At 41.2% G+C, this 15,877-nt stretch overlaps 1 protein-coding gene across 5 annotated transcripts in view; it reads right to left on the bottom strand.

Annotated features, from left to right (window-relative positions):
• Positions 1 to 2,282: 2,282 nt before the first annotated feature.
• Positions 2,283 to 15,877, bottom strand: part of LIN54 (lin-54 DREAM MuvB core complex component) — a 41,415-nt gene continuing 27,820 nt past the window's right edge. For 2 of the 5 annotated variants that reach the window (XM_074904918.1, XM_074904922.1), the window contains 9 exons: positions 13,751 to 13,967; positions 12,950 to 13,023; positions 12,599 to 12,796; positions 10,673 to 10,764; positions 9,336 to 9,407; positions 6,836 to 6,938; positions 6,507 to 6,644; positions 5,635 to 5,837; positions 2,284 to 5,069 (listed from right to left, as the gene is read on the bottom strand). In XM_074904918.1, coding sequence (XP_074761019.1) covers positions 4,868 to 5,069; positions 5,635 to 5,837; positions 6,507 to 6,644; positions 6,836 to 6,938; positions 9,336 to 9,407; positions 10,673 to 10,764; positions 12,599 to 12,796; positions 12,950 to 13,023; positions 13,751 to 13,967 — 1,299 coding nt within the window. In that variant the 3' untranslated portion in view covers positions 2,284 to 4,867. Of the gene's footprint in view, positions 5,070 to 5,634; positions 5,838 to 6,506; positions 6,674 to 6,835; positions 6,939 to 9,335; positions 9,408 to 10,672; positions 10,765 to 12,598; positions 12,797 to 12,949; positions 13,024 to 13,750; positions 13,968 to 15,877 lie in introns of those variants that run through there. The other 3 variants (XM_074904919.1, XM_074904920.1, XM_074904921.1) reach the window with 3 other exon arrangements.

Here is a 15,877-nt window from a genome sequence, read left to right on the forward strand (position 1 = left end):
TGCCACACAGCCCCATCCTCATGGAGCTGGCATGTGCCCTGCAGCCCAAGGCATGAGGCAGTCTCCTGTTCCGATCTTGTTTCCACCAATGACTTGAATCACAGGTTTGATGCCATGGAGTGGGACAGGCTTCTTCAGTCAGTTCACTTTCCCAGCAAGGAAGTTGTCTTGGTGTGCAGTGCTTCACCTGGAATAGCAAAGTTTGTTGTATTTGCTACTAAATGGCTTCCCTCTGCTACGCAGAACAGCAAGTCAAAACGGAAGGCAAGTATTTCCCACAAAACTCTGGCTGTTCTGTTACTTTTGAGCTGTGTTTTGAAGATAGGATGAAAAATGGTGATCCACCATATCCAGGGCAGGAGGAATATTCAAGGTGCCATTATGCCTATCAGTGACTTGACAAAGCTCTCACTTGTCAGTCTGGGTTCTTTCTCCCCCCATGTCCTCACTCAGGGTAGGTAAAAAGTCAGTGTGAGGTTAATGGTTGGACTAGATGATCTTCAAGGTCTTTTCCAAACGTGATGATTCTGAGTGGAGCTGCTGCACTCAATTCCTCAAGCTCTGCTTTGAGAGCAGCAGCACTGCAGAACTTCACGCATTCTCTGCTGAGAGTAGCAAACCAAAACATCTAGACTTTATTTTTCTAGTCCAATTATCTGTGCAAAAATGTTGAAGCTGTCGCTGCCATTGAGCCATTCCAGCTACAAGAGACTCTGCAGGAAACTATTTCCCTCCCATATACATGTGAGACACGATTTTTAGGAAAACGGGCAAAACGCCATTGAAAATCCCGGTGGTGGACTGGTTGCACTCACATAACGTTGAAATATTTGTGTTTTCTGAACCTCCAGACCCAATATGAGCTGAGCTGTAGGGAACAGGCACTTCCTCACTGGGAATTTTTGATGGCTGCGCGTCAGCCTGCTGTAACCTTGTGTTTACACCTGAGGGAGCTTGTATAGCTCGGTTCTTTCTGAGCCTCCTCCTGAAGGGGAAGCGCTTGCACAAAGATGCATGAGGGTTCTTGGCTGTGGCACCAAGCTGTGAACATGGCGGGTGTGCCACGCACAGGTCTTCCCCATCTGAATTTCTCTGAATTTCGATTGAGCTGTGCTGACAGGCTGGCCTCTGGGTGTTTCCGTGGCTGCCCTGCCTGTAACCATGACCACCAGAATTCACACATCCTTTTGTAAGTCACTGAAATACTGATGACAGGTTTTCAAGACATGTTGAGGAAACTTTACAGGGCTTGGTAGGATGAGGTTTGAGCAAAAGCACATTAGAAGAAAGTGTGTCCATTATCTAGTTAACAAAGCTATCCAATATTATAAGAAAGCTTGACAGTTCTGATATAGGAACCCAGTACCAATTGCCATTATTTTCCAAAAATACAGTCCTGCTGTTGCCTACAGTCCTGATACTGCTGGCTGTACTCACACCGCGGGAACTGTCAGGTTTCAGTGGAATTTTTCAGCATTCCTAACTCCACAATTGTGACCAAGTGCTTTTCTGCACCACTCCTTTTCCCACAGTGTCTTTCAGACACTCTTTTCCCAGCAACTCCTTGCTCAGATGTTCACCTTTTCCCTGAAACAGGCTCTCTCTTGCCCTCCATGAAGCCCACACAGACCCACCCCTAAGTCACTCTGAGCACCTCATTCCTTCTCTCATCCTCTATTGCAGCCTCCTCTCACAGCAGCTGGTGTGTTAAGGGGGAAAAGCTCAGTTCAGTAACATCTTTCATTCACTCAACATCCTAACAACACTCTCAAGACTCCCTGAGCATTGGTCATATACTACCTTTACCAAGCTGCTAAAAAAGCTGAACGTAGTAATTGGATGCACAAATAAAACCAGGTCTTACTTTGTAGAAACAAACCACAAGCTCTCTTAATTGACTTGTATTCCTCAGTGCAACTGAATAATACAGCCTTGCAAGAGCTGCTCACAAACCCCCTCCCCAAGAAACATATAAAAAGACACATATGCCGCAAGAAAACAGTGCATTGCATCCTGCTAACAAGCAGTCTAAGGCTCTCAAAAAAGCTTTGCCTCAAAGTTCTGCCTGGGATCCTCAATGGTGCTACAGAATGGCCTTGTGCCATGTGCCACAAATTGCTACACAAGTCAGCATGCTAGTAACCACAGTTTATCTCTGGTAGGATACTGAAAATCCAAGCCACTACTTGCATCAGAAGTGGGCCTAGTGTTAACAGATTTATTTTGATATTTCAGTGAAAATCTGTGTGTATGTCAATGCTGAAGGAAAGGAGTGCAAAAACTATCATATTTACAGAATAGTATAAATGTTTATTTTTCTTTGTGATTTATCTGAGTGTTTTATTTGTACAATATAGAAAAGTGTACTCTTAGGTCTAGTAAATATAAATTTATTTTTCCTACTTTCCAATGTAAACAGAACTAGAAAATGAATCCTTGCCCCACTCCCAATTATTTTTATGTAACTGGATGAAATTGACTGTGAATCTTGTCCAGCAGTTTGATGCAAATGGCTAAGGAAGTACAAAAAACAATTCACACATTCTACACCAGGGAGAGGGGAGAGAGGAATTCAAGCTTAATATCTGAGAAAGCTTGTTCAAAACAAAATAGAAGAACTAAGAGCATTTGATTGCACCTTCGAAGTCTTTACAAGCAAAATATTCTCAAGCAATGCCATCATACATAATTACAATTGTAATCTAAATTTCACAAGTGTTTTTGCACACTGTATATAAATACACATCACAAAAGGTGCAATTTAGAGTAAAACAGATTATATACAAAATTAACATGAAGTCTAAAGAAAAGAAGGCATATTGCAATCTGTTTGAAAAATACGTAAGTAGGTATTACTTTATTCACTTACTCTAATTTACATTTATACAAATCTTACTGGACATACTATGGTCACTAGAAGTAAACTGAATATCCGCACTATGTACACGTAAAGTTACTGCACTGAGTTTTTAGTAAATCCAAGTCCTAATTATGAAAAAAATGGCATTTACTTACACAAGAGGTGGGTTTCCTTTTCAGAGATCTGCACAAATACACTTGCTATTTAAGTTCAAAGAGATGTTAATAGCAAACAGGGCCCTTCAGACAGCAACTGGCAGGTCAGACCTTGTCTGCAATGGCTGCTTAACAGGCCCACCACCACAGCTGGCCACCTCCCAGGCCCTTTCTGCCCCCCCCGAGGCATTTCGAGGAGGCTCCAGAGAAGGATCAGGGAGAAAGGGCCTTCTGCTTGGTGCACAGGATCATGGGGTGAAGACAAGGGTGGAAGCATCCCCCCATCCTATTGCCATCACACATGCAGGCACTTTGCTCCGCTGCTGGTTTGCCTAGCCCCCTACCTTTTGTCAGCCTGGCCCTGCTAGAAAAGCTGGAGGAAGAGCTCTGCTGCACTTCTCTGTATTTATAGCTTTACAGAAGGAATACAAAATCCCTTTTGGAAAAACCTAGCTAGTTCAGGCTGCAGTGAGACAGGTAATAAAAATGTCTGTGGTTAAACAGGTTATTGATGTTCACAGTAGCTAAGTAACCTACCAGGTTAATTTTGCAAACACTATCAAAAATGTGATCTGAGATTGCCTGTAACAAATAATGAAAAAATCTCCTGCCCTACTCTAATACACAGCTATAGTTGATTCCCCCTGCCCCCCAGCTTTGTTCATCTGTTTTGGTAACAATCCTGATTCTGTGCTAGCATCCTCTCAGATCACAGCTTTCATTCTAAACAACATGAAAAAAAAGTACACTAATTTCCAACATACAGAGAAGCAGCATCCTGAAGACCCACAACCAGGCTGAACATGATCCCTACCTGTGTTTGCAAGTCGATTTGGGTGCAGATTGTCTCAAATCCTTTTTAAGACAACTGTGGTTCCACTGTCTCCCATGACCTCAGCTTCTCAGACTTTTCCAGGGTGACAACTCAATCCTAGAAAACACAACAGGCTGCACTGCCCTTCCTCCAGCGAGGGATTAGGCTGCTGCAGACCTCTGAAAAACCAAGCTTCACCCAAGCAACAGCATCCGTATGCTGCACACTTAGGTAACACTGCACACTGGGCAGACAGTCTGGCATCATGGCACAGCTGCTCTTCCTCACTTCTGAGAATAGGCCACTGCTTTAGCCTTCAAGTTCTAGCTTAAGAGACATCTGAGCTCTCAGTCACATTCCTATAAAAAAATTTCCATTCATTCCATTCACCTCAAAACTCCTCGGGCCCTGCTCCAGTAAGATTCTCCAACACTTGCCCAGCGCTAAATCTGCAAGCAACCCCTCTGTATTATTGCCTATGTATTTCACAGTGCTCCGTGCACTAAAGGAACATGCTGTGTTAAGTCCTATATACAAGTCCTACCTTCCATTTAGATGCTCATTTTTACACAATTCCTTTCAGAACTATCTTGGATACACTGATACTTCCTTATTATTGGCCTGTCGCCAAAAGCATCACCTGGCTGTTGACATCACTTATGTTTTCCTGTATGCACAGTGATACAACTCCATACACTGTAAATAATATATATTATAATAATTTATATATGCCCTTCAGGCAATTATTCTGGGGGAAAGGGGAGAACACATCTAATGTTTAAGAAACCCAATGTAAAAGCTGTACATTGGCAAGAAGATTTTACCTTTAGGCATTGTTTTAAGTAGAAGAGGATTTAGCTAAGATTTAAAAGGCTCTACGTCTCATTATAAAAGATTTTCTTGTTTCAATCTTATACAAGTCAATTTACAACAAGCACCAAATTAACAAATATTATTAAATCCTCTATGCCAAACAAAAGTGTCCCTGTGCCTTAAGTGTTCTGTTCAGTCCGCTTCGTTGTGGCTCATGTGCATGAGTCAGCAGTTCATGGCACAAGGGTCACTTCTGGACTTCCCTGCAGAGTTAATAACTCTCATCAAACAGCGTCCAAACTCCTCCAGGATCATGCGCTCTGCTGCAGCTTTTGACTTGCCCATCTTCTCCGCTTGCTCTGCCTGGGCGAGAAGGCATTCGCAGGTTGCATCAGCTACCTCCTTGGTTACAAACGTAAAGGGCAGCCTGAAACAAAGACAGATCCACTCACTTTCAGCAAAAACACACAGTGCACCGAACTCCAGGGCTGCGCAACTTTTTAGTACAAGGACTGATGAGATTTCATCTGTCCCATTGCTTCCGAGAGCCTTTAGACAACCAGCAGGGAGTAAATAAGCCACAGTTAGTGTCACATGAACTGGTTGGCCATTGCGCTTTGGAGCCTGCCTCCATCGATGTACATTTTGAAATAGCCTTTGAAATGCCCACATACATAGAACAATTCTCCAAATTTTACTATAAGGGCAGCTCAAGGATTACATCCTTTAGTAAATGGAACACTTGTGCTTCATGCTTTCTGTGAGCACATGGGCAACCAAGAGAATGCTTAGTGACACACTGGAGCACAGCTAAGCTTGACATACCCTAGGTTCCACAGAAAGCACAGTTGTGTGAATCTCCATTCACCTGAGCGCTCCTGCTTCTACAGCTTACACAGAAAACATTCAAAGGTGACAGGGACATACCTGTCATATATATCAGAAAAAAAACATGTTAGAAGCAACCAAAACAGGGTGCTGCCTTAACTTACTTCCCGCCACCAGTGCTGAGTGCTGGTGTTGGCCTTGTCAGCAGATCTGAGATCTGGGAAGATAACTTGGTCTTTGCAGCGGTCTGCTGCTGCACCCTAACTTCTGCAGCGTCTGCTAAATGCATCAGTGTCTTTCGCTCTGGGCTTTCTTCAAAATTTTTACAGCCAATGCATTTGCATATGGAAGAACACATGATTTTTGCCTGAAACAAACAAACAAAACATGAGAAGCCTGTTGCAACCTTGACTCCCTTTAAAACAAACCAAAATGAAAAGATCTTGTTTTAATCTCTTATTAATTAGTCACTAAAAGAAATTCTCAATTAGTAGTTTTCTCTCCAAATTCTCACCTTAAACTGAGATACCTTTCCAGAATGTATACCTGAATCAAATGCAAATCAGTGGTTTCTGACTTATCCCTTTCTCCACCAACCTACTGTTAACCGTGGAATTTAGGTGACTGAGCTGTGAGAGAGGTCAGTCTGACTCTGCCTCTATATCCACAGACCCATCAGTTAGCTGACAACAACTTTTGCTTTTGTCTTCCACAGACATGTTCTATCCTAGGGGATGCTGCTTCCACTTCTCCTAGGGACTTGGTACAGCAGATTTCTTTAGGAAATACCGCTCTTTAGTAAAGGAGAAATCCAAGTCTAAGTTCAAAGTTAAACTTATGCAACAGAAGTGATCAATTCGGCCATATACATGGCTTTCTGTGTGCGAATTGCTGGAAGAAGAGATAACATTATAGCAATAGAAAAGAACAGAAAACATTATAGCACTCAGTACAAAGAAAAGACAAACAAATCAGAAAGGTTGCAGCACTTAAAGGGAAAAAGACGGTATCTTTAAGATGAGATAATGCTTCATACCTCATAACATTCACAGTAGTTTTTGAGACATCCTGAGCGTTTACAGTTACACCCTTTGCTGTGTCTTCGATCTGATTCTCCTTCCTTTCCTTTTCCTATTTTGGGCTTGAAGGCTTCAGGGTTTCTGTCAAGGCAGGCCTGTCAAGGCAGACCCAAAGGGTCAGTCACTGCATGCAGGGACCAGAATTTAGAGGTGTGATAAAGAATTTAAGCCTTGCACATGTGGGAGGAGGTCAGGGCATTACACACCCACTCTGCCCCACACCACAGCTTCAGAAGACAGAAGTTAAATGGCTTTGATCCCAGGGACAGGGAAAGAGGCCCCTCACCTTTATTGCTTTTTGTCTATCATTTTCATGGTCCAAGTTGTTGTAACAATTTGTACAGTTGCAGTTATTGCAGAATTCACCGTTTGCGAAACAATCACAATACCTGAAACAGAAAATGCAGATGGCGTTTGTAAACACGTTACAGTAGCAGAAGGTCCTAGTCTGACGACATGCACACACAACAATAGGTGTAAGGGTCACCCTGTGCTCAACTCCATGTGTATGAGTGGTATCAAGCCTCACTGCAAGGCCTAAATACTCTAGTGCAGGTCTAGCTGCTGTCTAAAGGCACATGTATAGCTCCAGGGTGTCTGTTTGAGCTATGTGTTCACATAGCACAGGTCCCCATAGCAGCAAGAGAAGCTAATGAAGCTAATGAGACTTATTTCTAGGGTGACTCCAGGGTGGCTGACCCACATGTTGAGGGCCATCCTGCCACAGCCACCTCATCACCAGTTCCTGGCCCAGCCACTTCAAATCAGCCCTCAGGAGAGCTGATACAGCCAAAACAAAAGGCAAGCCATTGGAGTGCCAATCAACAGACAAACTGACTAACACAGCAACCAGCCTTTTTTTATTAATTTTGCCCCTAAACTGTTTACAGCTGTGAACTGAGGCAGAGTTTGCCATAGCAGGGATGGAATAGAAGAGGAACTCATTAGTGGTACACCTCATAGGCTTTGCAGCACAGGTAAAACAGAAAAGGATCCAGATGAGGATAAAGATGTAGTTATCTGAGATTTTTTTAAAGGGACAAGTATGTGAATAAAAAGCAGCAAAACACTGACAGGAAAAGCCAATCACATTGCCATGCCTCTTATGTGCCTCTGCTACCTCACACCAAAACCAAGATTTCACGACACCATCCCACAGATCTGATACATGGAAGCACCATATTCACTGTCAGCTCAAACATGGCTTTGGGTCACAACAAACTCTGGCACGTTTCAATGTGTCCAGTACCACCTCCACCTACAGCTGATGGAAACTGCTGATCCTCTTCAGTTACCTTTCAAATCCTGCTGGGAACACATCTTTAGGAGCCTGAACCCCTTGCAAAACTGGCTTCCCATGGCTAGCCCAGGGTTACACTACAAGAACTAGATTAGGGTTGGCCCAGAGTCCACTACAACCCTTCATCTGGTTGAACTGCATTTTGATGACTTTCAGCAACCTGAATGTCTTAGGGACAAACTATATCAAAAGCCTTACAATCTGTAATAGCTCTCCTTTCTGACCTGTATAAAAATCAGTAGTGGAATGGTCCTGGTTTCCAAAACAAACAGCACCAACATCAACCCAGAGCATCAGTGAGCAAATAACTTCTCTGAGTTTTCTTCTTTGAGGCTATGTGCCTACCTTCAACATTCATTTGGGAAAAAGCAACTCCCCTTCCAGATGGGAAAAGTTTTACTAGGGAAAAAGCACCTTTGCCGGAGTGAATTAACCATTTGCTCCACACCAATGCCTAGCGATTACATATATATAATTACAGTAATTTACAAGAAAAGTTTGTTTTCAAACAGCATTCTGAAGGTACAAAGCATCACCAGCAATGCTATTATTCTCCTAGAATTTCTAGAGCATTCAGTTGCCAAAGACTAAAGTGGAAAACCCTAAGCATCTAACATACATTTGGCACTATGAAGTCAGTCACATATGTCATAAAACATTTGAAAAACCAGCTACACACCTTCCTGTTTACCGTATCTTCTCTGCAACAGACAATTCTGAGGCTAGGAAGCACAGGGCACACCTCCCCACACAGAGGTAGGGTGTATTACATGAAAAGAGACCCAAGTTGAAAAGTTTAAACACACTACTTAACTTGGGTTCAGATACTGTTGCATCACTTTCCCTTTGAGTAGCACACCACCAATTTCCTCTTCAACATCTATGATTCCAGGAACCACAGATTAATTTCAATATCTACTCCTGCTATTGTCCCGAAACTGGTAAATTGACTTTAACTTGAGACAAAGAAACTTAACATCTCCTCAGCTTAAAATGCTTCTATGTCAAATTCTTACAAAGACACTGAATGGAATAGCAAAATATCTCATGAGGATGAGCAGGGCTCAGACCTATCAGTGAAGAATCACTTGTCTATTCAGTCATTTAAGACGACACAGAGCCCAATTTTTCTTAAGTACTTGATACAACATGGTATCACCAAAGTACAGTAGATACCCACTGATGATACCATGGGATGTCATTTCACTCAGAGCAACAACACAACTACAACTGCTGACTGGAATTGCCTCCACCACACCACAAAGCTGTGAAATCAGGAATTTATAAAATGTTAGGGTCTATATAGCTCACAGGAGTTACAAAATTACACAGGCCCTGCAACATCTCCACCAGTATCAACAGCAACCTTCAATTAGCATCGAGACATAACATTTCTGACATATTTAAAAACATTATATTCTGATAATCTCTGGCATAAATCTGTGATGTCAAAAATAAGGCTTAAAAAAACCCAAGCTTTACTTACAATTTCAAACACAGAGACTTAGTACAATTGCAAGGCTTCCTCGGCCGGTTTGCAGATTCAGAAGGAATTATTCTGGGGGGGGGGAAGGAGGGAAAAAAAGTGCATTTATATACATGCACACTGTTTTATCAGTTTCTTCCTACTTTAAATTCAAGTATATGACTCATAGGAAAAACTCAGAAGAGGATCTTTATATTGCCCTTGCATTAGGTTTTTGGCTGACTATGTTTAAGTTAGCCTATAGTGCCTTTATATAGTGCCTTTCCAATCCAGAAAGAGATGGGTTTATTTGCTGCAAGTCTGGCTGCATGCCCAAAGTAGAAATGAGGTTTAAAGCTAGAGGAAGCATCATAACCAAAAACTAGAATCAGGGAAAACTTCCCCAGAACCCCTCTACATGCAAAGGGACTAGATGCAACCAAGGTTCACACAATATGACTGTATCTCTCCTTTTGTTCTAGTTGGAATTAAAAAAAAAAAAAAAAAAAAAAAAAAAGCAACTCTGGAGTAATAGGAAAGCAAGCCAAACCATGGTGTTCAGTTGACAGATAAATTTTGTATCAGACCGTCTTTAATGGCTCTTAAAACTCCGATTTTGTGTCACTAATCACTTTTGATGAAATTCATTCCATCCCTATCCAACACTTCCAGCATATAATCGCAGGGAGATTAAATCAAACCCATTTGTTTGAATAGCTGCATCTAGGTTTTGGATTAGTTTGTATCCATTGAAGTTGCAAACAACAAAATGCACCTTGGCCTTCCAGCAAACAGTAACACAAAAGGACTGTGCAGAACAGCTAAGCCTGCTGGATTGTCAAAGGGAAGATAATACATGTTAGCTGTTATTTTTATCCTTAAAGAAAAAAATACAAGACTAAAAAATATCAAAGCCTCCTAATAGGATTCATTTTGGGCTTTAGTTCCATTTTGCTGTTCAGCTGGATTTCTGCACGTGCTAAGCATCTAGCTCTTATATTGCCCAGCACTTCTTTCCAGCAACGTCAAGAAATAGTTGAGGCTGGTGGCTCCCAGGTGCTGATGTAGAAAGAAGAATGAGCAACAGGAAGCTTTCAGGTCATCTTCCTGCTACATGAGTTTAAAAAACAGAAAGGAAAACACAGCTCTGATGAAGAGGCCATCTCATTTGTCAGACAGATCCCTGTCCTTTAGTCAGAGGTAATAACCATACCACAGTATACTAGATTTTCTTGGAAAATCCCCCAAAGCAAACTCCAATACCTAAGCTCCCACTTTTCCTTATAATGAGTGCGAAAGATGTTCATTCAGCAGTCTATACTACAGGGTTTTTTTGTTTTTCTTTGCAAAATACTCACCCATTGAATGGCAGCCGTGCTTGTGACTGGATACTAGATGTCCCTGTAAAGCCAGTGTTGCTTGCTATAGATACATATGATGATTGTTGTAGCTAACAAAACAAAAACGTTAATGTGTAACTCAGAAGAGATTAAAGTATACAGAAGAGGACCTGTAGCTAGTTTTTTAAAATTAGTTTTCCAGATATTGTTATAAAAATAATATGCTTGCACAGTTTTAGACCTTTATGGAACTTGGACCAGACGGCAACCTCCTGCCTCCACACTTAGAATAAAAAAATTATTTTAGACGGTCTTTATGTTCTCTATTACAGTGACCACAGCCATACAGGTAACAGGCTACACACAAGTGTTCAGAGTACAAACTGTTCCAGCTCAAAAAAACATGGTGATTTTCCCCTCTTCTTTTCCTGAGCAAACCTGCCCCTAACAGAGCAGGATTGCTTCCTGCAGAGATTACTTTAGTAGCTTCCTTAATATACAAGCCACTTAATATGGAATTACATAAAAGCAAGTGAAATAATTTCCACTTCAACTTCTCTGCATATCTGGACTGCATGGTTTGTTTTGCACATTAAAGAAACAAAACCTCCTAAAAACCTGCCAAATGACACTGTTTTGTCATTTTAGTCTCCCTTCTTTTGTATTACCTATGCACAGCCATTTTCTCCTGCTGGGACAGGTTCTGAAGACAGATTGGTACATAACAAGATATGACCAGGCCAAAGAGGACAGATTGGGTTCGGAACAAAACTTCTGAGAAGAGGTCCAACAGATGGTATTATTTAGTTTAAGGTAAGATTTATGAAAGTGGACTGGGAGAAGTGGCAAGAGTGTTCAGGGTTAAACTGCAGCTGTGACAAAACCAGAAGGGAACCCGAAATGAGGTACCAGTAATACCATGAGCTAATAGAGTCCTTGTTTGTACAGACTGGCTGGTCAGCCTTCAACAGAATGTTTTATTTATTTTCCTTTTCATTATGAATGTTGGTCACATCTTGGCAAAGAGCAAAAAACATAATCCCTAGACCTGGGTTGGTGTGACCAGTACCCCCTGCTTCTGACTGCCGGTAACGTGGTCAGCGCAACAAACGCCATTTTATAATGCAAGCACCATTCTCTGTGACTGAGTGGTTGCATATTCATTTCCTTTCCCCTCATTATCTGGCCATGAAGGTCCTGTGAACCTGAAGTAGACAAACCAAACAGATTTCTTCTTCCACTCACTACTGGCCTCAAGATTCCTGGGCACCAGGCCGATTACCCCCTTCCTTACTGTCCACAGAGGTCTCAGGCACCCAGATAACCAGGTGGTGGTGATGACCCTTGTCACAGAACGGGCAAGTGTAACAGCACACAATGTATACAGTCTGTACAATCAAGCAGTTACAAGTCCTATGTGAGGAACCTGGGCCAGAACTGCTGCTGGACAGCGAGATGTGATGTCTGGATGGCCAAGGATGCTTCCACTGACATCTGCTTCCCCCATGGATAGAGTGACTCAGACTTCTTTGTGATTTTTAAGTCTAGATTATGATTTTTGTATCAATAAAGCAAACCATGTATTAAGAATATGACCTGATCTTCAGAGGGTCTAGGCAATTAGAAATTCTAAATTAAGCTGTATTATACATTACGTACTACACTATTTATAAATAACTGTATTACACTGATTCTGCTTATAGAAACTCTGTACTATTCTGGTTATAAGTTCTATGCTATGCTAAGCAAAAAAAACCCTGTTAAGAAAACAAAGTTTTAATTGTAACTACAATTTATTGCTGTCATCATTGTGCCAAGGATCCCTAAAATAAACTGTGTCCCCTTATTGTCAGATGACAGGTGGTGAGCACGAACCTTTAAGAGGAAAGCAGTATGTTCCACAACAGCTCTATTTTCTTATTTATCTCTGGGTTAACACCATACCTGTGTGACATACTGAGCTGGAAGGACTGCATAGCCAACGTTTCCTGTACCCGGTGCTGGTGCCAGCACAGTGCCCGGCGGGAGGTTGGTGAGGTTGGGCTGTATCTGTGGCAGTGGAGTGGCTGGCATAATAAGTCTTTGTTGGGGCTGACTAGTAGTAACTATCTGGGAAGTTGGGTTAATCGGTTTGGGCACCACCTGGAGAGAGAAGAGGTTTTTATGAACCCATTGTTTTGTTGATTCAGAATGCACTTTTATTAATAGAACATTTCATTACAGTTCTAAAATCAGACTTTTTTTTTCCTTGTCCAGCCAAAATAAGTCAGAATATGCCTTTCACATTTAGCTCACCTGTTTCACAGTCTGTGCTGGCACTATGGGAACAGACATCCGCACTGGGGTCGCATTCACCACCACTGGCTTCGCTAGTATTGAGAAACAACATCGCATTAACACACATTATTAACTCAAAGCCCACAGTTCAGTCTTCCAGATTTTTATATGCATGTAACACAAAGGTACTTAATACTGTAACTACACACTGAGATTAACTGACCAAACTCACGGCACATAACATTTATGTCTAAAGAACACCTTTGTAAACAGGTTCTTGGCACAAGATTGCATGTACATTTCACAGAAATGCCTAAAAAAAACACCTTGGGTACACAGCTCCTCTGGACACTGAATTTTCCTTGGCAAGAGGAGATTACAAAACCCACAGGTTGGTTCGAAATCTTTTATTCCATCACAGCTTTGGAAAGCATGGACAGAAACATCTGGTGCTCCTAAAGCATTTTAAATGGAAGGATCTGGCAATATGGTTTTGGCAGTATGTTGGTGGGCTGTCCTGGCTTCATACTTTTCATACAGAGGATCTGGGACTTGCCACAAATCTGGTAAACTAGGGGAAAGCAACCTCAAATGCTTCAAGGATTCAGACCCAACTATAGAGCAATCTGACAACTAGGAGAGTTTCCACATACAAACCAGAGTAACAATAGAATATTAAATTTACAGGAGTCTACCACAAAACCAAGCACATCTGGCAGTCTTGATAGATCTCTTATGTACTCATTTTAATCCTTACAAAACAAAAACATGAAAAAAACCACAAAAAACTTCAGACAACACATTAGCACCAGCACTTACCCTGTTGAAGAGGCTGTGTATTTGTACTGGGATTTTGATTGGCTGATTGGGTTGAACTATTGGCTGTTGTGGCAGTAACAAGTCTGACATAATGGAACTTGCTTCCAGGTACCTGAATCTGCTGAACATTAGGTGCAGTTGCCAAGGGAATAATTGTCTTAAATTGAGATGTACCCACTCCTCCTACAGTAATGGTCTGCACTGCTGATTTCACACCCTGTTAAGCCAACACAGAGGGCACAAAGTTACTTGCACAATGGCAGAAAGAATGTCAGCGTGTTTTGTTCACTCAATTTGTCAGTGAGCAACTCTCTAATCCATTCATATCCTTGAGAAGCAAGTCAGTTACCCCCATTTTTGCTTTCAAAAGCAGAACGGATGTAAAGATATTAAATGTCTCTCAACAGCTCAGAGCAAACTCAGTTCCATTTTCAATGCTCTACACCAAACACCAGAATAAATCAATAGTTACATGAGTAGGGTCACTCAGTCCACCTCCCCAGATACAATGTCTGTCAAAACCACTTCAGGTGACTACAGAGAACATTGCTCAGTTTGTATTAAAAAAAAAAAAAAAAATCAAGCAACAAACCAATCTAGAAATATTCCTACTAATACAACACATGGTAAAAGCTCGCAGAACTGTTTCTGCTGGATCGTGGCATGATTTATCACTGTGTGTACAGGTATGTCCTGTTAAGACACTTTGCAATTAATACACAGAAATCACTGCGCAGCCCTTGAGAAGGAAACAGAACAGAGTCCATAAACTGATAGCTGAAGATATAAAAAAGAAGGCACAAGCCAAGACACTAAAGAAGCAACAACAATGAAAAGTGGCAAAACAAATTTATTAGGAAAAAACTCAAAAAGGGCATTAGGCAGACCTGTGCTACCTCACAACTGGAATAATAGTACATCTGGAATTTACAGGACTTTGTATTTCCAATTTATCTATCTATAAATACAAGCAAGTATTTATTTTTATTTATACACTTCCATAAGTCTACTGGCTTGATAATGATCTTTATTTTCCAGACTTGCTGGCAAACTCAAACCTTGGTATTCTTTCTCCTTTTTGTCCTTCCATCTAACTTCTTTTGGAGCTCAGCTTTTTATTCTCAGGATTTTAAATTTAACAATCAATATTAAACATATCATTGCCCTTGGCATTGTTTTAGTATTATATTTGGTTGATAGTATGATGTGTCTTCTTAGAAGATTTCCCCAGCTCCCCAGCTTTCAGCAACCTCACAAATGAAATCTCACTTTGTATATATTTCACTAGAAATAAGTTTGGGCTTTAAAAATAAGATGTTTGCTTGGGATTTTTTTTTTAAATATACTGAAACATCAACAACCCAGAATGACTCAAAATAAGGCCTATCTGCAAGTACAGTCACAGACTAAGCGTTATCACAGGGAGACCGGCATGGGCAAAGTTCCCTCTAACACACAAATTAGTGGTTTCCATCCAAAGACAACTGGGAAAATTGTAAAATTCAAGTGATAGCTCTTCTAAGGGCATGTTCTTGAGCTGAGTGAAGACAGGTGAAAGCCTTATGTTGTGTCAGATAGCTCTGGATCAGAACTCAGTATGCATACCACACAGCCATCTCCGTTTTGTCACTTCGGGTGCTTGAGTTAGAGTGACTTAACCTTTTAACAACTGTTTCAAAAAGACAACTTTGCCAGTTTTACTCTGAACAAAAGAGAAATATTCAAAACATTCTGGTGTCCACATCCCCATATCAACATTCCAATTATCACCTGTATCACTAAGATGAGACTGGCAAAATCTGTCCGAGTCTCTGGTCTCCTTGTTGTATATGCAACTGTGTCCACTCCATGCTATATTACATCCTCTCTGGTTATTTACAGTCATATGCACTCCTTCATGTTTACCAAAACAGATGTCAAGATAGAAAAAGATTCACCCAAGATTACAAGAGAGTAAACTGCAGTTTGTAAGAATGGTCAGTTTTGTCTCGACATTCATTAATGCAAATTTATCAAAGCTATTATAGAAACACTGATATTTTTCTAGAAATGGGACACAAGAAAGTAATAATTTCTAATTCTGTAGGTCTCAAGACCATGGTGTCTTGCGTAAGCAGACCTCTACCA

Source organism: Athene noctua, chromosome 4 (genome assembly GCF_965140245.1).
Source record: "Athene noctua chromosome 4, bAthNoc1.hap1.1, whole genome shotgun sequence".
NCBI lineage: Eukaryota > Metazoa > Chordata > Aves > Strigiformes > Strigidae > Athene > Athene noctua.